General features: G+C 45.9%; 1 protein-coding gene across 2 annotated transcripts in view; it reads right to left on the minus strand.

Moving 5' to 3' along the window:
* The window catches only part of GDNF (glial cell derived neurotrophic factor), a 103,124-nt gene that overhangs the window by 14,575 nt on the left and 62,530 nt on the right, over window positions 1–26,019 (minus strand). For both annotated transcript variants that reach the window (XM_053289718.1, XM_053289717.1), the window contains one exon: window positions 2,032–2,229. In XM_053289718.1, coding sequence (XP_053145693.1) covers window positions 2,032–2,203 — 172 coding nt within the window. In that variant the 5' untranslated portion in view covers window positions 2,204–2,229. The remainder of the gene's footprint in view (window positions 1–2,031; window positions 2,230–26,019) is intronic.

Raw genomic sequence — 26,019 nt, forward strand, 5'->3', positions numbered from 1 at the left:
TGAACTCTGACTCATTCTTCATGAATGAAAGCTGCAGCCTCATTTACTTTATTAGGAATGACTTACACCAACAACAGTGCAGTGCTTCTGAATTTCCAGACAGCAAACATAGGTTTATGTCTGCCTGGGTTGCGGAGAAAGTAGCACATGATCTAGAAGTCATGAACTACGGATCTATGTTTGTGTGCAATTGCCAGAAGGGAGACATATCCTCCCCAGGATTATGGGAATTCCAGAAGCTGCATGTAACTAAGCTTGTAGATACTTCTGGTTTACATGCTATTTCCTCTGCACAAACAAGGGCAAGCCCAAGGACTGGGTGGCAAAAATTAGGTGGTGCCACCATAGGTGAATACCTGCGGCAGAAATTCACATGGATTTTATACCAGGTTAACTGTCATGACTCCTCCCAAAGAATATTGGGAATTATAGTTTGATGAGACTGCTGAGTCCTCTAATAGAGATCCCCAGCCCCATTCACAGGTCCCAGCATTGCCTGGGGTGTGGGGTGTGGGAAGGACTATTAAACCAGTTTAAGTTTGTGGATTAGATATGCCCCATATAGGTGACCTGTCAATCCTGCCAAAGCCAAAGACTGACAAACAGACTAGCACTGCACTAGTGCAACATGTTACCAAGCACATGGTAACACTGCAAATGAATCAAAAGCAGGGGCATAGCAAGACCCCCAGGGGCCAGGGGACAAAACTTGGGTCAGAGGCCCCCATAGTGTGCACCCCGCACCCCAAGCCACACCCCCTGCATATGATGTCAGATGCAAGGGGCCGGGTAGCCAACATCTGCCACTACTTATCTTGGCCTTCGGCTCTGGGGTGGGTTGGGGGTGATCCAAGTGGGACAGGTGCGGCGGAGGGCCTCTCTTCTCTGGCCAAACTGCGCACCTGCACAGTTTGACGATGGACGTTGCATGACATCACGGGCATGCAACATCCATAGTCGAACTGCACGGGCACGCATTTCGGCCAGAGTGGAGAGGCCCGCCGCCGCCACCACACTCGCCGCCTGTCTCGCTCAATCACCCCCCACCCCTGGAGCCGGAGGCCAAGATAAGAAGCAGCGGTGGGGCAGTGGGGCCGGAGCCGCGGCAGGGCGGTACAGGCGGTCTCCTTGGAGGCCCCTTGGGAGCCCCCTGACCCATTGGGCCCAGGGATATTTGTTCCTGCTTGTCGAATGGATGCCACACCCTTGATCAAGAGCACAAGAGATTGAAGCATCCACTCGGCTTTATGACCGTTGCTCATTGCACATGTGCAGTGCCCGTCTGGATGCCAGCCAAAGAAATAGCAGCTTCACGGTGACTAGTCCTCTTGAATCTCCATGTTTTCAGTATAATTGGCCTGCCTGTTGGGCTGTCTGAGATGTTACTACACACCTGATTTTGTCCAGGCCCTTTAAAGACTCTGGCCCAGGGGCAAAGTGTTCATTTTGGGCCCCCTGCCCCCACCGCTCCAGCCTTCATCTCTCTGGCTGACACACTGCGCAATGTTATGCCCATGGTGGAACTAACACAAGCGTAAAATTTGCACAAATGGAGTTACACGCAATTTCATTTGTGTGATGTTGAGCCTTAAAATTGTGCAATGTTTGTGCTTGTGAAACAGCACAGTTGCACAATGACGCAAACATTACATCCCACCACTTAAGTAACATCGCACAGAAGTGTTACGCTGCTGCATCCTGTGTCAATGTAAGACACCCAAATACTGAAATAACTCTTGATCCTGGGGTTGTATTCTAACTGCCTTGAATGAAACAGATCAAATGCATCATTTCAAACCCTGAACCATACTTTGGATGTGGGCCCTCCATGTGTGGGGCCCGGGGCAATTGCCCCCCTTCTCCCCCCAACAAAGAACCCGGTCTTTGTCTTTGCACCCAGTTTCCTGTGGGCTGGAAAATGTGGAAAGCTTGCAGAAGTGCCTATCTGGAGTTAGGGCCAGGACAACAGAAAGCACATTCAGCAGCATGACGGCGAGGAAGTGGCAAGGAGGAAAGGGAACTTTTTCTTACAGTCCATTTGGCCAGCATAGGGAGTCAGCAGCTTGCTGGAGGTGTGATCGTCTTCAGTCCCTTCTAGCACTGGGCGGGCCCTCTCGGGAGGTGTCTTACCAGCGGGAAGAGGAAAGGTGGAGATTGTGTTGAGTAGCACCACGCAGAGAGCCACCACATCCCATAACTTCATCTTAGATTTCCTTCCAGCACAGGACCCTGGCAAAGAGGAGACATGACATTAGCTTTCGCCTCTTCCCTCTGGACTGAAGCCCTACTATGCATGTGCCAGCCCTGGGCCTCTCTCCCCTCTCTGTCTTGGCAGCTTCTTGTAAACTGTAAGCCCTCTGGGCTAGAACCTTGCTATTTTTATGCTCTGTACAATAACAAACCCAACGCTTGGTGCTAAGACAGTGTTTATTAGCAGCAATAATAACTTGTCTCGTTGGCTGTCTCTCGTGAGTCAGCTGCTGGTTGGGGAGGGATAAAGAAGGCTGGGTTATCTCTATGCAGGCTGGAGAAGACAAGCAAGAGCCAACCGGCAGATGATGTTCAGGGGCTGCCCAAGGTATTGTGGTACCTGAGGTCAGCTGCCTTGCCCCATACCCCTGGGGGAGGTCAACTCCTTTTCAAAACCAGTCCTTGCAAGCTTTGAAAGTACATGGGGGAGGACAGGGAGGAGGGAACATTGCCAACCACCTCCTCTTCTCTCCTTGTGGCTTTTGCAAGCTTGCAAGTGTCAGCTTGAGAATTGCTCCAACTGTGGCAGTTAAGGGCATCAAGCTGCTTTGCTGGTGCCCCAATAATCTGCCGCCTCAGGTAAATGCCTAACTTTGCTTCATGAAAGGGTCACCCCCAATTATGATTAATGCATCATCAACCCCAGTGGGTTTAGTTTGCCTTCCATCTCCTTGGAGAAAGAGCGGGATATAAATGTAATTTTTTTTAAAAAAAATAAAAAATACTGTCAAAGCTGCAGTACAACAGTCTGGTCACTCTTCCACATCCTGTTTAGCCTCTGTACTTAAATTACAGGGGGAAAAGTAGGGGAGTACTGAATCAAAACCAATTTTAACCCCACCCCAGTTTTAGCCAAATCGTGCCCCCATAACCACCTGCCCCCTGCACAGTAGAAGTAAAGGGTCTCCTCAGTTTATGTTCTAAACACCTTCCTCAGTTTATGTTCTACGCCAGTGCCCACTGCAGTGATGAAGCATATTGTTTAGAGACATTCCCCTATATGGGACACTAGTCAAAAGTATTAAAAGAAACTAGCTGATCCAGTGCAGAGCATCTGCGCCCCTAGTTATCCCTCTCCCCCTCCCCATCTAAACTGACACCTCTTATGTCTGCTTGTTCATGGGGAATTTTAGAATATAAGAGGTGTCAGTTTAGATAGATGTCAGGATATCTTAGACAGCTCAACCTGGTTCTTGGGCAGCTTGTAAGTATGGCTGTGGTGAGATTCTGAATTAAGACTAAACACTTCTTGGAATTACGTTTCATATAAAGCCCTTTGAAATGCATTATGTGTGGATGTGTTATTATTTATGTACTATGTTTTATAATGCTTTACTATAAATTGTATAAGTGAACAATAATCTTTGTCTCTGAAGTTCTTATTTTTAAATTGTCAATACAGTACCCTATGTGAACTCAAGACCTGCACAGTGGTGCATTCTCTGTCTTATGTTTTCATATTCCTTGGCTAGCTGAATAGATGACAGCTGATCTAGATGATGATGATGATGATGATGATGATGATGATGATGATAATAATAATAATAATAATAATAATAATTCAATTTCTATACCGCCCTTCCAAAAATGGCTCAGGGCGGTTTACAAAGAGAAATAAAAAATAAGATGGCTCCCTGTCCCCAAAGGGCTCACATTCTAAAAAGAAACATAAGACACACACCAGCAACAGTCACTGGAAGTACTGTGCTGGGGATGGATAGGGCCAGTTACTCTCCCACTGCTAAATAAAGAGAATCACCATGGTAAAAGGTGCCTCTTTGCCCAGTTAGCAGGGGTGCTAAGGGTGTGAAAATCCCCTATTAGAGACAATCTGCGACAGCACATCCAACTTAATGTCTGAATAGGGCTACTTTAAGTAGTGGCCTGAGCCCCTGAGGCAGAGGAACTAGCTGCCACTGCCTCTCACAACACAGAAACACACCAGCCAAAGTTTTGTCCACCATTCCACCAATTTTTTTTGCTACCTCATCACACAATTGTTTTCCCCATCCTGTCTGTCCTTCCTTCTCACTCTCTTTCGAGCCCTCCTTGCTCAGTCTGTTGCATCTAGTGTTCCCTCTATTTCCCCATCCAGGACAGTTTGAGTCCTGGATACTTGAAGGACTGCCTGCTCCCAAGGGTTTTTGCCTGCCCAACAAGGTTGTCAGAAGGGCCCTTGCTCCGTGTGCTGACAATGAGAGAGCCTAAATTGTTGTGCACACAGGACAAGGCCTTCTCTATTGCTGCCCCCAGCCTCTGGGATGCTCTCCCAGTGAATGTCAACTCTTTGACATCTGTGGCAGCTTTTAAGAAACAGCTAAATACCTTTTAATTTGTTCAGGCTTTGCTGCTTCTGTTTGTCTTTTTTATGGTGTGTGTGTGTGTGTGTGTATGTTTTATGGTTTTGACTGTTTAACTGTGATCACATTACTGTTAAATGTGATTTTTATGGAATTTTATTGTATTTTAATTTTTGTAGACCGCCTTGGGATGTCTTATGAAAGGTGGTATAAAAATTGACCAATAAACAAACAAACAAATCAGTGTGTGGAATGAGTTTTTTTCTGGGCGGCAGTATCAAGGCAGTGTGCGCGCACATGCATTCAGAGTGAGGCCTTCCTGGTTCAACCTGAGTGGGATCTAGAATTAACTGAGTGGACATCAAAAAACTTGTGTGCATGTGCACACCTTAGAGGGAACACTAGAACATAAGAACAGCCCTGCTGGATCGGGCCCAAGGCCCTTAAGCATCCTGTTTCACACAGTGGCCCACCAGATGCCACAGGAAGCCTCCAGGCAGGAGTTGAGGGCATGCCCTCTCTCCTGCTGTTAGTTACTCCCCTGCAACTGGTACTCAGAGGCATCCTGCCTTGGAGGCTGGAGGTGGCCCTCAGACTAGTAACCATTGATAGACCTCTCCTCCATGAAGTTATCCAAGCCCCTCTTAAAGCCATCCAGGATGTTGGCTGTCACCACATATTGTGGCAGAGAATTCCACAAGTTGATTATGCGTTGTCTGAAAAAATACTTCCGTTTGCAGATCCTAAATTTCCCAGCAATCAATTTCATGGGATAACCCCTGGTTCTAGTGTTATGTGAGAGGGAGAAGTATTTCTCTCTATCCACTTTCTCCACACCATGCATGATTTTATAGACCTCTATCATATCTCCCTGCAGTCGTCTTTTTTCTAATCTAAAAAGCCCTAGGTGTTGAAGCCTTGCCTCATAAGAAAGGTGCTCTAGGCCCCGATCATCTTGGTTGCCCTCTTCTGCCCCTTTTCCAGTTCTACAATGTCCTTTTTTAGTTGTGGTGACCAGGATTGTACACAGTACTCCAGGTGTGGCCACACCATAGGTTTGTATAAGGGCATTATAATGTTAGCAGTTTTATTTTCAACCCCCTTCCTAATGTTCCCTAGCATGCAATTGGCCTTTTTCACAGCTGCCACACATTGAGTCGACACTTTCAATGAGCTGTCCACCACAACCCCAAGATCCCTCTCCTGGTCAGTCACTGACAGCTCAGATCTCATCAGTGTATACTTCAAGTTGGGGTTTTTCATCCTAATGTGCATCACTTAACACTTGCCAACATTAAACAGCATTTGCCATTTTGTCGCCCACTCCCCCAGTTTGGAGAGATCCTTTTGGAGCTCCTCACAATGTGTTTTGGATTTCACTACCCAAAAGAGATGCTATCAACTGCAAATTTGGCCACCTCGCTGCTTACCCCTACTTCTAGATCATTTATGAATAAATTAAAAAGCTCCAGTCCCAGTACAGATCCCTGAGGGACCCCACTTCTTACTTCCCTCCATTGTGAAAACTCTGGTTGCATCCTTTCTTCTCTCTCCTTCATTTTGAACCCTAGCCCACAGCCCACCATGACCATCCTTCCTTTCCCCCCTCTCCTTTACGCTCCCCTCCCCTCCCCCCAACCCCACCTGGATGGATCATAGAAATGGATCATAGAACAAACCAATCCAGAATTTTCACTTGAGGCACAAATGACCAGGCTCAAACTAGCATACTTTGGACACATTATGTGAAGACCCAGCTCCCTTGATAAGTCCATAATGCTGGGGAAAGTTGAAGAAAAGAGAAGAAGAGGACAACCAGCAGCAAAGTGGATGGACTCGATTACGACAGCAATGAATGCACCACTGAGAGACCTTAAAGGCAAAGTTGTAGACAGATAATCCTGGAGAGAATATATCTACAGTATGTGGTCGCTAAGAGTCGACACTGACTTGATGGCACATAACCAATCAACCCCACCTACCACACCCAGCATTGCCCAAACCAGAGCTGCCCTTACTCTCCTCCATCCCCTTCTTCTGTTCCTGCCCAGAGTTTTGAAAAGCCAGGGAAGGGACAGAAGGAAGAAATGTTCTGAGCCAGGGAACTAGAGTGTTGGCCTAGAGCATCTCCACTCTGCTGGCTTCAGTCCACTTCCTTATGCTGCCTTTGCCTTTTTGCAGAGCTGGTGTGGAGCAGGTCTTTCCCAAGCGGTGTGGTGGCTCTGCTCAGCAAAGAGCTGCTCTCATGGTGGCCAGACAGAGGTTCCTGAGGTGGAAGGGGTCTGCAGGGGACATCTTGCTGCCCTGGTGGTTCTGCCAAACTCTACTGCTATAGACAGCAGCCTCACCTTGCTCCATGGAAGCACCGCCCCAGCTACTATGTCCCATGTATCCATTTGCAGAAAATGGGTGAATACTGATACTGCTCAAAGTGCTGTTACAAAAGAAAAATGACTAGATACGTGCCCAGAAATCATACAGTGGGAGAGCACACAGCCAGAATTAATCTTAAAAACCTGGTTTTAATTGTTTGGTTTTAATCTGTGGTTCACTGTTTGATTTTTTTCTGAAAACCACCAGGAGATATTTGTTTTTGGTGGTACAGAAATGTAAATGATGATGATGATGATGATGATGATGATGATGATAATAATAATAATAATAATAATAATAATAATAATAATAATATATTAAAATCCAGGCATTTCTGAATAGAAATAGCCTATTTCCTCTCGGACATATATCTCCAAGGAGATATATTTGTCCAAGAATGGACACCAATGTCTAAGAGTGTTATATATCAGGGATGTGCTCTAAATCCTCTAGAATAAATCACTCAACCTGAAAAGAACCCAAACATGAAAACAAAATTCACCTAAAGTAGATTCATAAATGGTGTGGGCATATCCCCTTTCCCCTTGTCCCAGCAACATTTCCGTACCCAACACAAAAACTGCAGTTGAATCTCCCTCACCCTTGTTGTGTGCATGTACAATTGTGGTGTTGGTACCAGTCAAAAAGTGCCAACGAGCAATTTTAAGATCAGCTGTACATTTTAGCATTAAGAGTTTGTACATTTGCATTACAGCTTAGGGAATTATTATGCTGAAAAGCAGTATATAAATATTATTGCAGAAGCAGGAAGTGCAAAGCCCAATGGAAAAACCTATGACCATTCATACCTCTTTACAGGACTTAACTTGAACCTGGGCTCAGCCCTGTGAAGCACTAACAATGAAGGAAGTGGCTTTGAGCATGTGCAGAACTTTTTTCTTACCTACTATTACAATGATGATGATAACAAATATTTTGTGGTTGTTTCACAGCCACAACCCAGCCCTGCAGGGGTGGAGGACCTATTAAGATGGTCCGCCTGAGACAGCTGTTAGATCCAGTAGGATTCCAAAAAGCCTTGGAGGGTTTTGATGTTGGTCCTGCCAGTGATTCTGTCGATGCCCTAGTGGGAACCTGGAATAGGGAACTCACCACGGCGTAGACACGATCGCTCCTAAGCATCCCTTCCGATCTGCTTTAAAAGTGGCCCCATGGTATACAGAGGAGTTAGGAGGTCTGAAGCAGCAAGGTAGGTGACTGGAGAGCAAGTGAAGGAGAACTCAGCTTGAATGTGACAGGACACAGCATAGAGCCCATCTGAAGGTTTATGTGGAAGCGGTGCATATGGCAAAAAACCCATTTTAGTCTGCGTGCACTGCTTCTGCGAGTTCGTGTCCGGGAGAGCTGTCCCGGGTTGTGAGAAGTTTGATTCAGGCTCCAGCCAATTCAAACCAATCCCCGGGGACTTTATTCTGCTGTGATGCTTTTAATGGGTTATTTGCAGACAAAATCTCCTGTATTTGGGCCGACTTTGACTCCACTGTTTCTGCAGAGTCTATTAAGGTGGTGTCCAGCAATCCCTCTTACAGTATTAGATTAGATCAGTTTCAATCTGTGACACCTGATGACGTGGACAAGCTGCTTGGGGCAGTGTGGCCTACCACTTGTTCTCTGGATCCTTGCCCAACTTGGCTGCTTTTATCTAGCAGGGAGATTGTTGTGGATTGCTTAGTTAATATCATTAACTCATTGCTGAGGATTAATATCATTAACTCATCACTGGTAGGATGCTTCCTTATTTGAAGGAGGCAATTGTTAGACCACTTCTTAAGAGGCCTTCCCTAGATCCCTCAGTGATGGATAGTTATAGGCCGGTCTCCAATCTCCCATGGTTGGGCAAGGTGATTGAGAGAGTGGTGGCTAACCAGCTCCAAGTGGTTTTGGAGGAAACCAATTATCTAGACCCATTTCAAATTGGCTTTAGAGCTGGCTATGGGGTTGGGTCTGACTTGGTCAGCCTGATGGATGACCTTTACCGGGGAATTGACAGAGGGAGTGTAACTTTGTTGGTTCTTTCGGTGGCATTCAATACCATAGAACATGGTGTCCTTCTGGATCGCCTGGGGGAATTGGGGATAGGAGGCACTGCTTTGCAGTGGTTCCGCTCCTATCTCTTGGGCAGATTCCAGATGGTGGAGCTTGGTGAGAGTTCCTCTTTAAAGTGGGAGCTATGATATGGAGTTCCTCGGGGCTACATTCTTTCACCAATGCTTTTTAATATTTACATGAAACCGCTGGGTGAGGTCATCAGGAGTTTTGGTGCAGGGTGTTATCAGTATGCTGATGACATCCAAATCTATTTCTCCTTATCATCATCATCATCATCATCATCATCATGAAATGGCATTCACTCCCTAAATGCCTGCCTACAGGCAGTAATGGGCTGGATGAGGGATACCAAATTGAAGCTGAATCCAAGCAAGACAGAGGTGCTCATTGTGGGGGATCGGAATTTAGGGGATGAGTTAGATCTTCCTTTGCTGGATGGGGTTACACTCCCCCAGAAGGAACAGGTACGCAGCTTGGGAATGCTCTTGGATCCAGGCCTCACCATGGTTTCTCAGGTGGAGGCTAAGGCCAGGAGTGCTTTCCATCAACTTTGACTGATTTGAAAACTGCATCCATTCCTTTAAGAGAACGATCTCAAAACAGTGGTGCATCAGCTGGTAACCTCCAGGCTCGACTACAGTAATGCGCTCTACATGGGGCTGCATTTGTACATAGTTCAGAAACTTCAGTTAGTTCAAAATGCAGCAGCCAGACTGGTCTCTGGTCTCTGGGGTAGCCCAGAGAGACCATATTATGCCTGTCTTAAAACAGCTGCACTGGCTGCCGATATGTTTCTGGGCAAAATACAAAGTACTGGTTATCACCTTTAAAGCTCTGAATGGCTTGGGTCCGGGTTACCTTAGAGACCACCTTCTTCGGTATGATCCCCATCGCTCGTTGAGGTCATCCAGAGAGGTCCATCTCCAGTTACCACCGGTACGTCTGGTGGCAACTTGGAACCGGGCCTTTTCTGTAGTTGCTCCTGGTCTATGGAATGCACTCCCAGCAGATATCCACAGTTTAGGCTTGCTGTCGGCCTTTAAGAGAGCCCTAAAAACTTATTTGTTTGGCCTGGTCTTCCTAGGCTTGTAAAGTGTTATTTTTTTTAAGGTATTTTAAATGGTTTTAATTGTTTTTGAATTGTTTTTATATTGTTTTTAGCACTATGCTTTCAATTGTGTGTTTTTATGTCTTTTAAAAGTTGTTGTACACTGCCCAGAGCCTCTGGATGGGGCGGTTTATAAATGTAATAAACAAACAAACAAACCACTATTTGACAAAAGTTCTCAAAGCGGTTTACACAGAAAAACAGTAATAACTAAAGATGGCTCCCTGTCCTCAATGGGCTCAAAATCTAAAAAGAAACACAAGGCAGACACCAGCAACAACCACTGGCGAGATGCTGTGCTGGGGATGGATAGGAACAGTTGCTCTCCCCCTGCTAAAAATAAGAGGATCACCACTACCTACAAGTAACTGCAGCCCATTCACCCATCTCTGAGTTCACAGGACAGGCCAAGCTGATATTTTTAGAAATTATCCATTGTCTGTGTTATTTTTGGCTCATGCACAGAGAATCCACACTTAACAGACTGGAGCTGTTTGTGTATTGTGGGATCTTTCCATAAACCAAAAAGATTTATTTCTTATGTGTATTATATTTATACCCAACCCTTCCACCAAGGAGCTCAGTTGGTAGACATGCTTTTTCCTATCCCAATTTTATTGTGAGCAAAGTCAGGAGTCCCATTTATTTATTTATATATTTGAAACATTTAATATACCACCCACGCCAAAAACTCTGAGTGGCACACAAAAACATGCAAACAAGGCAACATTAAAAATTACATCTAAATTAAAAACTAAAGTAACTTAACAAAAAACAAATAAAATAAACTACAGGTCAAAAGCCTGGTGAAAAATAAAAGTCTTCAATAGAGATTTGAAGATCAGTAAGGAAGGGGCTAGATGAATCTGAGCAGAAAGAGAGTTGCAAAGAAGTGGGGCAGCAACCGAAAAGGCCCTTTTGTGGGTCCGAGAGCCCCGAACCTCTTGGAAATCAGGGACCGACAAGAGGGCCATCTGAGATGATCTAATCAGACAGGATGTAACTGGATGGGAGAGGTGAGTCTGTAGGTAGACAGGTGCCAAGCCCTGCAAGGCTCTGAAGGTCAGAACCAGGTCCTTAAATTGAACTTGGAAGCGAATAGGCAACCAGTAGAATGACTGCAGGAGAGGTGTTACCCTGTCATATTTTCTGACACCCATGAGTAGGTGAGCCGCTGCATTCTGGACCTGTAGCTTCCTGATCGTCTTCAAAGGTAACCCTAGATAGAGAGCATTACAATAATCTAAGCGGGAGATAACAAGGGCATGGGTCACAGTCATTAATGCTTGCCGATCAAGGTAAGGGCATAATTGACGAATCAGATGGAGCTGGGCAAAGGAACCTCTGGCTGCAGCCTCCACCTGCTGTTCAAGCAGGAGGTGTGAGTCCAAAAGGACCCCCAAATCACATACAAGCTCCTTTGGGGGCAGCGCCACCCCATCTAAAACAAGGTTCACATCCAGCTGTTGGCCGTTACGAGGGCTGAATAAAAGTAGTTCAGTCTTATTGGGATTCAGTCTGAGCTTGTTTGATTCATCCAGACCTTAACAGCTTCCAGGCATCGAGTAAGCACAGAAACAGCATCCCCAGAATGGTCTGGGATGGCGATATACAGCTGAGTATCATCTGCGTATTGATGAAATATCACCCCAAACTGGGAAATGACCTGACCCAGCGGCTTCATATAGATGTTCAAAAGGACAGGGACAAGAACTAAATCCTGGGGAACTCCATAAAGGAGTGGCCGTGGATCAGAGCATCTGTCCTCAATGCATACTGACTGGACACGCCCACTAAGGTAAGAACGGAACCACTGTAAGACAGTGCCCCTGATACCCAACCCATGCAGGCGGTCAACATGGATAGCATGATCGATAGTGTCAAAGGCCACTGAGAGATCTAAAAGGACCAAGAGAGGGACATTACCCTCATCAAGGTCCTGAAGAAGGTCATCTACCAGAGCAACCAGTGCTGTCTCTGTTTTGAACTATTTACATGTTCAATGCAGACAGTAGTCCACTTCCTGTTTGCACTCTGCATTTGAATGTGCCTGTACCAGCTTCACTTTAAAATGAACTTGCATACAGTCTTTCACAAAGAAACATGTGCACGTGTACAGACCTCTGTATGCATGTACAACATAATGTCCAAATAGGGTTAAAGGCACGCTTGTTTATTGCTCAATGATATATTGGTTCGCCAGTGTTACTGTGACAGGGAATGAAAAAGATAATACTGTATCAAGAGTGGACCTTGTTCTTATTGTTGAATGTTGCAAAACATCATCTGTATTGAGGATCTAGTATTATAGAAATGGATTTAAATGGAATCCAATGGAATGGAATCAACTCCTTAATTAAAGAGTCTTTAACCCATTGAACAGCTTTAAACTGCTTGTGCCATGTTTCCAGTAGAACGGAAGGGGACTTTCAGATCCTGCTTCATTGCCTCAAAGAGTTTCTCAATCTACAAAAGTCATTTATTCAGGATCAGACCCTAGAAAAGCCCATTTGAACCTCTCATGCTCTGTTTGAACACACAAATCTGTTAATCTGACTGAAAACAGAAGATGCTCATTTGGAGAAAAAAAACCACAATCCCATGTACATCTATATGTAACCACTGAATAACAGGAGGGAAATACAAAAACCAATTTAAACATCATGGGTTTGAAAACTGGTTATATTTTTTTCTGCCCCATCTTCAAGTCAGCTATACCATAGTGCTTGGATTCACTGACTCAATTAACTGGGATGTAGGTCAGGCTAGGAATCTATTGCGACATTTGTGGTTTCAGAAGGACTTCAGCCAAAAAGGCTTCTGAGTTTATGCTAATGAAGAGGTCGTGGAGATTACGGGTGGGAAAGCACTGGAGTGAATCTTCTACCTCTTAAGGAGAAGGAAATTTGTCTTGAAAATTACAGTGGATCAGAAAACTGGGTATAAGGTGGTCAGGGCCAACATCAGGGGTTGATCAGCTGGGGAAAGGGCAGACATTAGGTAGTTCAGAAACTACTTGTAGCTCCTAGGCTTATCTGAAGTAGTTATCCAGGTAGTTATCCAGGCATTCTTATAAGCAGTTATCTAGTCATTAGGATCACAGGAAGCTGTCTTATACTGAGTCCATCTATTGGTCCATCTAGCTGAGCATTGTCTACACTGACTGGCAGTGGCTTTCTAAAGTTTCAGGCAGGATCCCAGCCCTACCTGGAGATGCCAGAGATTGAACCTAGGACCTTCTGCATGCAAAGCAGATGCTCTACTATGGCTCCATCCCCTAAGGGGCATATCTTAGAGTGGTCAGTGCTCACATGTACTCACCTATCCAAATGCAAACCAAGATGAACCCTGCTTAGGAGAAGAGGCCATTCATGTTCGCTACAGCAAGACCAGCTCACTACCCCTAAACATTTGGTTTTGCTTCTCCCTCCCTTGCCTTCCATCCAGTACTGTAAATCTGCTTGGCTGGCTGAGTAGGGGCACGGCTGCACCATTTTAAATTCTCTCTCTTTCACTAATCAGAGTTGCTTTTACTTCTCTCTCGCCAATTTCGCTCCAGTTTCTTTCCCCACAAAAAAGCCTCTCTTGCTCCCCTCCTGTCCTGCAGCAACATTCACTTGGAATTCAGAGAGTTTGATGTTAAATCACATGAGAAGTCCTGCCCTATAACAACATGCTGCAGAGAGATCCTGGGGCTTAAATAAGTCTGATGGACAATATGCTCCCTGATCTGGGAACCAGATGTGTGGTTACTCTGTGGGTGAGAGACAGGCCCTCTATACATGCTCAGAAGCACTGTTTATTATTTTCTCCTGTGTCCCTGTACTGACATGCCAAACAGTCCCCCTGCCTCAAGGTTAGCCCCAGTATTCCGCTTTTCTTTTTTTATCCAAAAGGGAATTAAGATCGGGATACAGTTAAAGGGCCTCTGATACATTTACAGTGGTGGAGGGAAGGATCTCCTTGGCTTCCACATCAAAGCAGCAGTGATTTTGGCAACTTTCAGTCATAAAACATTATATGGGTACCAGTCATGCCTGGTAAAATGGGGATGAGGGGAGAAAGAAGATGAGAGGCATCTGCAAAACTGGAAGAAGTTGCAGCTTTTGTGTGTGTAGCTGGATTATCCTATCCCAGTTGAAACTATTATCCGCCTTACAAACAGGCAGTCTGGGACCAATCAGGCATTTCCCATCCCTTCAGCTTGTTCGTGAAAGAACAGGCTGACGTGTGGACTGCATTAAATTCCATTGCAAATATCTCAAGCTGTAGTTCTGCTACCAGAGATGAATTTCTGACCCAGCAAGCCAATAAGAGGTCACAGGCTGAGGAAACCAGAGCATTTGCGGGCCTCAGAGCCAGGGCAGAGTCTGCAAATCAATTTTCAGTGCCAAGGTTTAGCTGAGTGATATATATGAAAATAATGATGAAAAAATAGTGTCTTGGAGCTTGTGCAGAGTATCTTTTCCTCATTACCATGCAACGACAAGCAATGTCCATACAGTTCAGATTGGGGCTTCTAAGGCAAAGGACACAAATGGGTTCTCAACTACCTTGAGACCCGACACTTTTCACAGCGCTTGGATTTCAACCGGATTACAGCCTCATCCGCAACCCATTGAAGATGAGACCTTGGGATTTAACCGGTTGGCAGAACATCCTGAATCAATTAGATGGGCCTAAACAACGTGCGACACGTAAACGTATCGTTTCCCCCTGCGGGGTTTCAAATGCATGTTTACCCTCATTGGTTTTGGTGGAATTCTACTTCCAAGTAGTGGAAGCTTTGCCATTATTTGCCCTGATTTGCCATTATTTGCCCTGAACTGGAATCTTTCAGCATGTTTCTGAAATGAATGAGCATTTTGAAACCCCCAGGATGTGCACTGGGGACAGGGTATATGTGGTGCTAAAGTGCAAGAGGTGAGCCCAGCTTTGCACATACAGATCCATTCTCACTTAGATTAGGGCAACTTGCACCCCATTTTATGGAGAATTCCTGTCAACTTCTAAAGGGCTTATCTGAGTGCCATTGACTTCCCAAGGAGCAGCCTAGAACACTGCAAACAGGCAGCTTTTCATTCATTGTACAAAATCCAGACAGCCTGCAGCAAGGAAATGCTTCTTCTAGAGCCAAGATACCTGTAATGCCCAGGCACATTTATTTAATTTCCCCCACCTTTTTTTTACAAAATGCAACTCTGGAGCTTGCATAATCTGAAGCAGAAGACCTATGTCAGGGGAGGGGGCTGTTTCTTAACGCATTGCCCTAAGACGGGGTTCCCAACTTGTGGGGATGCTGGGAGTTGTAGTTCATCAAGGCGCTTTCCAGATTAGACCCTGCAATGTGGTCACGCCGTATCTCGGAAGTGTGCTTCTACACTTCCTGAGTTGTGACATCACAGTCCCTACATGGACAGCAGGGTGCCGTTCACATTTCCAGTGCCTTGTTTCAAATTTAATTGCTGCGATATAGAGCTGGGACGTCATATATCCAGTGTAAAAAGGTTGCTTTTTTCGTGTTGTTAGTTTCCATGAGACTGCTCCCGCTGCTGCTTACGTTTTGAATGCAACTTGCCTGAACGGAGGCATTTTGCTGCTGTTGAGCAGCTAGTCTGGAAAGTGCCCTCAAACACAGGTTGAGATCCCCTGCCCTATAGCATTTCCCCACACTAAAAATACACCCAAGCTGCTTCACTCTCGGAAAAGGGGCTTCTGAATCCTCTCCCTTCTGGTAGTTTCTCCACTAAGAATGGCTGCTTCTAAGAAGCATGGGAAACATTTTTAGCAGAACACCACGCAAGGGAGAAAGATACAAGCAGCCCCTCCATATAGGTCTGTAGTCCCTTGGGCATAGGATTAATTGAATGCGGGTGAGTGGGGGGGGGCAAATGCCCATGGCCTCTGAGGGAGAAGGGCCTGCCAGCTGAGTAGCAGCTTCTCTCTTGTTCTCCCCCTCTCACCTCTCCAAAGAAGGTTGGGAGGTGTGGAGGATAGGGGCCCATCATATATACAATCGAGCTCTATATCTTCGCTTATTGCCCCAGGTCCATTCCAACCTTGCTATGCCCTGGTCACTACAGCATCCTATGTAGAGAGGAGAGCTGTGAGATGAGAGCTGGTTTTGTGGAAGCAAGCATGCATTGCCCCCGTTGCTAAGGAGGGTTTGCCCTGGTTTGCATTTGAATGGGAATCTACATGTGAGCACTGTAAGATATTCCCCTCAGGGGGTGAGGCCACTCTGGGAAGAGCATCTGCATGCCTGCATGCAGAAGGTTCCAAGTTCCCTCCCTGGCATCTCCAAGATAGGGCTGAGAGACATTCTTGCCTGCAACCTTGGAGATGCTGCTGCCAGTCTGTGTAGACAATACTGAACTAGATGGACCATTGGTCTGACTCAGTGTAAGGCAGCTTCCCATGTTCTTAGTTTGGTCCTTGCGGATTTCACAATTCCCCCCGAGTTGTGACTATTTCAGAAAGTAGGCTCTCTCTCTTTCCCCAGCTAGCAGAACAAAAGTGTGTGTGTGTTGCCGGGTGCTGCTATATTGATTGCAGTGGCAGAAGTCAAGGATATGGTACCTATACCACAGTGCCAGTGACATCACTGATGATAGGAAAGACCACCCCTCTTATCTGTTTTTTGACCCTAACACCAACATTCAACCTACTAAGAGAATAGGATTTCCAGATTACACAGTCAACAGATCCAGGCTTTAGTTTTAAATTTCCCAGTGAAGCAGGAAATGAGGTAGTCAAAGCTTTTTCCACCTGTTCCACTTCAGGTCCATTTACATGCACCTGCTGTAGTAAGTTGCATTCCAGGTGGGCCACACAGTGGGTGAGGGGAGACATACGCATGTGGAGAGAAGCTGAGGTTGCCTCTTTTGCTTTATCAAGGAATTTAAAGCTACAGTATGGATTTCTAATTTGAAGTCTGGCAACACGAAAGGACATTTTATTACAGGGAAGCTAAAAGTGACCAACTTCTAGGCAAGGTAAGCCTCTTGTCTGTTTCCGTTCTGGCAGCCAGTCTTAGGCAAAATTCAGATGTAGCACGAAACCAGAGGTAAATGGAGCACAGGTTGGAACATCCGAATTCATGCAACTGCGGTTGCACTCCCCACCTGGAAAGCAGGAGGGAAAGGGGACGGGATGACAGGATGGGCACCAAGTGCTTTGCTCCCCGAGAATGAAGCGACAATGATGAATGTTCACAAGCACAAAACTCCAGGTGGCAGCATAAGCAAGGCACCCCATCACAGCACCGGGCGGGGAATAAATGGCTGGGGGAGAGGGGTGCCTGGGGCTGGGTTTAAGAGGCAGCCCTAACCATGGATTCTCAAGCAGCCAACTTCTATTTTTTTCACAGAAAGGTTCTGGGAGGGGGGCTCAGCCCCTTCCATGGGGTTTTGCGGTCCCTAGGTTTTGTTTTGATTGTTTTTAATGGGTTTTTTTTAGAATATTGCTTTAAAAAAAAATTAAATTGTTGTGTTTTAAATTTCTTGGTTTTGTTTTTAACTGATGTCTTAATGTTGTCCTTATCTTGTTGTAAACCGCCCAGAGACGTAAGTTTTGGGTGGTATAAAATATGTTAAATAAATAAATAAAATAAATAAATAAGTTTACTCATGAGCAGGGCCAGTCACCAAGGTCAGCATTGCTCCAGTCAGAGGAGCGATTCAACATATGTGATGATGATGGACGCCCTGAGATGGACTGCGCTGGCTCAAAAAAGAGTGCCAGGCCATGGGGACACCCCCTTACAACTCATGAGAAGAACCATCAGATGGGAGGGGAGGGGAGAGGAGGGGAGAGAATTGCAGAGCAAAATAGTGAATAATGTGTGATGATAAATCAACCCCTTCTCCTATGGACTGCTCTCTCACGAGAGTGTCAGGCCACTGGGGCTTTTTATGAAGCCAGACTGCTGTATGGAAGAAAGCTGTGGGGACGGGTACCCCGGTGACTGCCTTCCCTGTCTTGGTGACTGCCACCAAGTAGCTGTCAAAGATTGCCCCCTGACAGCCCATCCACCCACGTGGGCATGTGTACCTTTGCTTGTGTCCCAAAATGGCGACCCCACTCTCCTGAGGCTACTGGAAACTAGGGCTCCCCTCTCCTGCAATGCCCTGTGCCGGCAGATCTGCATACGACACAATGCTGGGCCAATCCCAGGAATTTGGAATGGGTTTAAAGATCCATCCCCACACCCGGTGTTCCCCCCATCCATGCACACAGCTAGGCTGTGACACAGGGAATGTCAGAATGTGTGCAAGGTTGCAGCTCTTCTGTTCTATCTTTTACCATGGAAGGTTGGGGGCCCCACACCAGTGGGGGCCCCAGGCTGGCTCAACACATGAGTGTGCAGTCCAACCAGAAACCTGGGCCTTGCAGCCACATAGTCTTCCCCAGTAGACTGGCCCCCTCCTGAGAGGGATAGCCCACTGGCAGCAATCTGCTGGCAGAGCAGGAGTGTAGTTTGGTCAGTGTGGACTGCTTTGACAGGGTGATCCCTCACAACAGCATCCTAGGTCACGTCAAGGCAGACCCCCCCCCCCGCCTGGATCCTTTGCCCTCCCTCATATACATATCTCCTCCTAGGAAGTCTTCATGTTCCCTTACCTTTCCTGAGTAACAGGGAAATAGTGCCGACCGATATCCCTCCCCACCTTTAAATTGTACATATGTGGGACTAGGTGCAGGGCTCTTAGGAGGGCAGCAGTGTCATCAATGTCTGAAGAAGCACTGGCATTGCATTTAAAGGGATTTAAATGCCCTTTCCATGACAAGGACAAGCAGCTGGCTCCAAAAATGCACAAGCACATTCAGCACACCCCCTTCAAGATTGTGGCCAGTCGTGGCTGCTCTGCTGACATGCCAATGCTTAGCCCACAGTCTGGCCATGGAGCTTGCTGGGATCGGCAGCCAAGCAGCAGGGAGGGGCTCCCATCCCCTGGAACCAGAGGTTGGTGGGCTGTAGTTGGAAGAACATCAACGTTGCAATTTCAAGTTTCAAATTGAAACCGCGGGTTTGCCAACCTCCAGTTTTGTGCTATGTCTGAATTCGGCCGTAGATTGTTGCTTTAGTTCTTTAGCTGGACAAGTCAAATGGACTAGTTTCTTGATTGTGTGGACCATTTTCACAAATGCCCTTAAAAAGTGTTGTGGAGGAGGGCTTTGACCTCTCATGCTCTTTGTGAGGATTGCCAGTACTAATGAAGAGTAACAAAGATTGCAAAAGAGAAACTAAATCCAGTTTAGTCAATAGCAGTTTTGTATTCGAATTTATGTGCACATTTAAGTCTTGTGAGTAGAGGCAGCCTGCCTCTACATTAGGGGTAGGCAATCTTGGCTCTCCAGCTGTTGTTGAACTACAACTCCCATCATCCCCAGCTACAATATGGCTGGGGATGATGGGAGCTGCAGTTCAACAACAGCTGGAGAGCCAAGGTTAACCAGTCTCAGGCCTGTTCTAGGAAAGCTGCCTAGGCCCTATGGCAGGGCTGCACAACTTTGGCTGTTGCTGGACTACAACCCCCATCTTCTCCAGCCACAATGGCAAGCATTCAGGGATGATGGGAGTTGTAGTTGAGTATCCACAGGAAGACCAAAGTTAGGAACATAAGAAGTTGCCTTGTTCCGAGTCAGACCATTGGTCCATCAAGCTCAGTATGGTCTACACAGACTGGCAGCGGCTTCTGCAGGGTTACAGGCAGGAGTTTCTCTCAGCCCTATCTTGGAGATGCCAGGGAGGGAACTTGGAACCTTATGCATGCAAGCATGTAGGTTCTCTTCCCAGAACGGCCCCCATTCCCTAACTAGGCTGCACCAATCCAGACTACAGATGGAAAATTCACTTGGTTGAATCCTCCTCTCTATATAATATACTATAACTGCTTATAGAAAACTAGTACGTTATGGAAACAAGTTCAAGCTCAGTATGTTAGTCTCCTCCCTAATGTGCTATTTTTCTATCAGTTGGGTTAAAACAATAAAATAAAACATTCACAGAAATAGGAGGAAACAGCCAGGAAAGAGGGGAACCAGACTTTAGACTGAGTGGGAAAACTTGTTGTTTGAAAGCAGAGCTTGGAGTATAAGCCATTCAGCTCTTAAAAGGAAGAGAAGAGCAGCAAAATTATTTCATTATTTATTAATTTATTAAATCATCATCATCATCATCATCATCATCATCATCATCATCATCATTAACAACTAACCCCCCTGCTCAGTGGTGCAGACAGAGGGGAAACTTGAGGAGCAACTCTTCAAAAAAATGTGTGGGGAGGGGTCAGGAAAGACCCTTTTAGGGGTAGATATGGGTTATTAATTTTGGTGAAGGAGTTCAGTAAAAAGAGGGGAGACAAGTTCTTGTGGGGGGAGGAATCTGCAGCTTGATACTACTTTTCAAAAAAAGGTTTTCAAAGTAGTTTACAGCAGAAGGAAAGAGAAGAGGATTCCCTGTTGTAAGTCACCAGCAGCCATTGAAGGAACACTCTGGTACACTAAATAGGGACCCCAGCTAAATATAAGAGAGCCACCATTTTAAAAAGGGGCCTCTTTGCCTAGTTATCAGGGGTTGAAGGGTCATTCCTCTATTTGTATAGGTATTATCCTATTCATTCCACAGAATCATGGGGATGGGGCTGTAGCTCAGAGGTGGGGCATCATCTGCTTGGCGTACAGGAAGTCTAAGGTCCAATCCCTGGCATTTCCAGGTAGGACTGGGAGAGACTCCTGCCTGAAACCATGGAGAGTTGCTATCAGTGTGGACAATACTACCGAAATGGACTCAGTAGAAGGCCGGTTCTAGGCTATTGCCTCTGAACTTGAATCTGGGGTATTATTTCTCACTTACATGCAGTAGAGGGGCACAGTTTGAGCCAATAATCTTGATAACCCTTAAAGCTTTTCCAAGTTGACTTAAATTCACACAGAAATTCTGCTGCACTGTATAGTAGATGAGTTGTTAGACTAGGAGAATTATTACACTATAAACCTATAATCTTATACTGGTTTAACTATTACGGCTTCTCCCAAAGAATCCTGGGAACTGTATTTCAGTGGATATGTTGAGAAACAGTTGCTAAAAGACCCCTACCCTGATGAACAGGGCCACATTTCCCAGGGTTCCTTGGAACAGAAATAACCAGTCTGTGGTGTGGGTGTACCTCGTCACCGTCAAAAAGATCAGGCTTTTCCTCACAAAAGTTCTCCACAGCACAAAGAAATTCAGCCAAGTGCAGGTCTACCCAGCACTGAGATGCAGTGACAGTAGAAGCTGTACATGTTATTTTTTAATACCTGCTACACAGCTGACTCTTAACCTATTGGGTACCAACTCTAAGCTGTATCATGGTGAAGTACTCAACATCTCTGTAGTGAGGAAGCTGTTTATACAGAGAGTCAGACCCTTGCTCCATTGACACCACAGAGTGTAGTCAGTATTCTCCACACTGACAGGCAGCAGTTCTCCAAGATTTCAGGCAGGAGTTTCCCCCTGGAAACGCCAGGAGACTGAACCTGATGTCAGGAGATTGATCTTATGCAAGCCAGACAGATGTCCTACCACTGGGCTTGGCCCCTCCATTTAGTTCTCTTTGGTCCCATTTCAACTGAGATTATACCACACCTCCCGATCAAACAAATTACTTGGAAATAAGTTTCCATTTAATGGGTTAAAAAGACAGGAGTAAGCAGCAGACATGATGAAAACTTTTCTACAAGAATTTCCTATGAAAACCAGTAATATTACTTGGAGCCAACGAATTGGAGAAGTACTCCATGTGGCAGCAGATGTGCGGCCACCACCAGCATTCCATGTTTGATTAAGTTACCATCTTCTTGCTCTGTACTCACAATTGCCCCTGTGGATTAGAATTCCTATTTGAATGAAGGACCTGCAGGGAGGCATGCTTAGGTCTTCAGGCAAATCACAGGCAATTACCCATCTCATTCCAAGAACTTAATTACAAGTATTCAGATAAACCCACCCATCCCAGTGAAAGTGGGAGAGCATTTCCACTCCAAAATAATTTCAAGAAGCAAGCATTTTAGGGTCAGGGCATGCAATAGCTAGACCCCAAGTGCTCCTGTTTTCTTGATTCAAGCATTACAGCTGGAGAGAGACTGCCTCTCTTTCCCTTCAGTCCATCCGATATGAGAAGGAAAAAGTTAGAAGAGACAGATCCCAAGGACAGCTTGCCCAGCTCTTTGCATCGTCAGCATCTCTTAGCATGAAATGTCAACATAAAGAAATGCTATAGCTTTCCTGGGCAACTGGTTTCATTATTCAATAGTTCACATAGTTAGGATATCCAGTCCAATAGGGCTGCGGAGCCTACTGATGAATGTTGGCATGGCTAACATTTGATCAATGCTCCCTGGCACAGCTTCTATCCATTCCTGTTACATATGAGAACTTCCTGGCAGAATATGCTCCATGCCATTTCCCCCCGATACATTTTTTTAAAAAGCAAGTTATCTGGGAGGAGAGCTGGTCTTGTAGCAGTGAGCGTGAATTGTCCCCTTTGCTAAGCAACATTTGCCTTGGTTTGAATTTGGATGGGTGGCTACATTTGAGCACTGTCTACTTAGGGATGGGGCCATAGCTCAGTGGTAGCGTATCTGCTTGCATGCAGAGGGGCCCAGGTTCAATCCTGTGCTTTTCCAGGTATAGCTGGGAAAGACTCCTGCCTGAAACCCTGGAGAGCTGCTGCCAGTCAGCATAGACAGTACTGAGCTAGTTGGATCAATAGTCTGACTGTTTTATGACTACAGCTCTCATAATCCCCAGCCACAGTGGCCAATAGCCTGCGATTATGAGAGTTATAGGCCAACATCTACAGGAGGGCTGAAGTTGAGCAGCCCTGCCTTAGTGTCTCCGAAGAGGGCTACAAAACACATAGGAACATACAAACAGCCCTGCTGGATGAGGCCCAAGGCCTATCTAGTCCAGCATCCTGTTTCACACAGTGGCCCACCAGATGCCTCTGAGAACCCCACAGGCAAGAACTGAGGATATGCCCTCCCTCCTGCTGTTGCTGCCCTACAACTGGTATTTAGAGGCATCGTGCCTCTACAGCTGGAGGTGGCCTAGAGCTCTCAGACTAGTAGCCATTAATAGGTTTGTCCTCCATGAATTTACCTATAATAAATATAATAAATTATTCAGTCAAGACTCTTGACTGAAGGTCTGGGGAGCTGCCTTTAGTCAGTATAGGCCACGCTGGCCAACCTGAGTCTCTCCAGCTGTTGTTGGACTACAGCTCCCATCACCCCCATTGCAGTTTACTGCAGCTGGGGATGATGGGAGTTATAGTTGTAGGAGAGGAGAGCTGGTCTTGTGGTAGCAAGCATGACTTGTCCCCTTAGCTAAGCTGAGAGATTTTACTTGAGAGATTTTACTTGGGGTTCTTCATTTTTGCATTATCCGGTTGCCATTCAAATCAGTTGGAAGACCTGGCCTCCCTCCCTCCCTCCCTCCTTCCTTCCTTCCTTCCTTTCAAAGGCAGTGGGAAGGGTGTCCTAATTTTTCAAGCTGAAAGCATAATAGCCCCGATTCTGCATTTCCAGAGCACCTGGCTCACAGCACCTGCAGCAGTAGCGTTCATGAGTGAGATTCTCCAACATTACACTGCTTGGGCAAGGATGCAGCACTCATGAAAGGAGACCTTCACAGCATAGGGCTTAGCTCCCAAATTAAAGAGAAGGGGACAACATAGGTAACTCCTAAGAGAAAAGCATTCAGCAAGGGGGCGAGCTGATTATTTCATGGGTTTTAATTTTACTTTAAGAATGTATATCCCACCCTTCTTCAAGGAGAACACATGGCAGCTAGCACAATGTTAGATCACAGAGACCACAAGAAACAAGAAGATGCATTCATACTGATAATTGCAATTTGGAACAAGATTGTTTAAAGAAGTGTCCTTGAAGGCTAGCAATGGCAAAACTTGGGTCTAGAAGCCACTGGTTGACAGTTTTATTTATTAGACTTTTATACTGCCTTTCATTAAAACAATCTCAAGGCAGTCTACAAAACATTTAAAACAATATAAAACTATAGAACAATTACACAATAAAAATATTAAATTGGAATATAAAAATACAAATCTAATTAAAAGTTTTTAAAACATACACAATGACACCATAGAATACAGAGCAGCAGCAACCAAAACAACACTCATAAAAGCCTGGGTAAAAAGCCAAAGATTTCACTTCCTTTTGAAAAACTGTGATGGAGACTGAGCAGCAGATACCAGCTGGGAGAGCATCCCAAAGTCTGGGGGCACTAACTGAGAAGGCCCTGTCTCACATGCACAACAGCCGAGCCTCCCTCATTGTTGGCATGAGGAGTGGAACCCCTTCGATGACCTTGTTAAGTGGGCAGAAACCCTTGGGAACAGGTGGTCCCTCAGGTATCCAGGGCCCAAACTGTTAAGGGCTTAAAAAGGTCAAAACCAGCACCTTGAATTTGACCCGGAAACAAATTGGCAGCCAAGGTAGCTCTTTCAAAATGGGTGTAATATGATCCCAGCCAGCGGGCAGTTCTGGATAAAATCCTAGCTGCTGCATTTTGCGCTAGCTGTAGTTTCCAAATATTCTTCAAGGGCAGCCCCACATAAAGCATGTTGCAGCTGTGACATGACTAAGGCTGGATCTGCCTTCTCAAGAAAGAGACGCAGCTTTGCACACTTGAAACTGTGCAAAGGCACACCTGGCTACTGCCTCCACCTGAGCTTCCAAAAGCAGAGCCAAGTCCAGCAATACCCCCTAGCTGCACACTTGCTCTTTGAAGGGGAGTGCAACACTTGCTCTTTGAAGGGGAGTGCAACTCCATCCAGAATCAGTTGAATACCCTCATCCCAATTGGCTCTCCTACTGACCAACAGCATCTCCTTCTTGCCTGGATTCAATCTCAGTTTTCTAGCCCACATCCAGCCCCACCCCCCGACTGCCTCCCTAGGATCAGGTGATAAGGAGAGAGAGCGAGAGCGGAGTGCTATCTGCATATTGCTGACAACTCAGACCATCCCTGAATGACCGCTCCTTGTGGTTTTATGTGGATGTTAAATGGCATGGGGGACATCTTGAGGCTCTACACACAATCCATGTGTAGAGCCTGGGAGGGTTCTGCAGAGAGAGTGGGCTAAGCCTGCTCTCAGGGCGGGGGCGTAACTATAATAGGGCAAGGGGAGACATCTGTCTGGGGGCCCACTGCCTTGGGGGGCCCCCAGAGGCAAGTCACATGACTGACTCCCCCAGCCGCGCACCCGCCACTGCCTCTTCTCCCAGCTGCACAACTTAGCACATGCGCTGGCACTTTATTGCAATAAGAGCCTCCCCATCTCTTACAACTTTTAAAAAGGCAGCCAAGACGCATTTGTTCACCCAGGATTTTAATTAGACATTGTTTTAATTGTGTTTTGATTGTGTTTTAATAGTTTTAATGTTTTAAATTTTAATTGTTGAAATGTGTTAATCTTTTTATTGGTTGTTTTTATTGTCTTGTAACATGCGTTACAAGAGAACTTGCGTTTTGGGCGGTATAGAAATGTGTTAAACAAACAAACAAACAAACAAACAAACTTTGTATTCCATGGCTGAGCCAACAGACTCTCGTGCTGAAGCCTCACTCAAAAGTCGAGCCTCGAGTGTGGGGCAGTCCTATAAATATTTTATATCTCACCCCCCCTCCCCATGGAGGAAGAAGAGCTGAAGGTAAGCATACACGGGTTCCTAGGCAGTTTCCCATCTGGGTACTGCTTGGACTCAGAAATGCTTGGATTCAACAAGGGGGCTGCATCAGCTGCTCTCAGACAATCTGCCCAAGGCCCATATGAAGCTGCTTTTTACAAGTCAAACCATCTAGCTCAGTATTGCTTATCCTGGCTGGCAGCAGCTCTCAGACAGAGG

This window comes from Hemicordylus capensis, chromosome 2, assembly GCF_027244095.1.
Source record: "Hemicordylus capensis ecotype Gifberg chromosome 2, rHemCap1.1.pri, whole genome shotgun sequence".
NCBI classification, from domain to species: Eukaryota; Metazoa; Chordata; class Lepidosauria; order Squamata; family Cordylidae; genus Hemicordylus; species Hemicordylus capensis.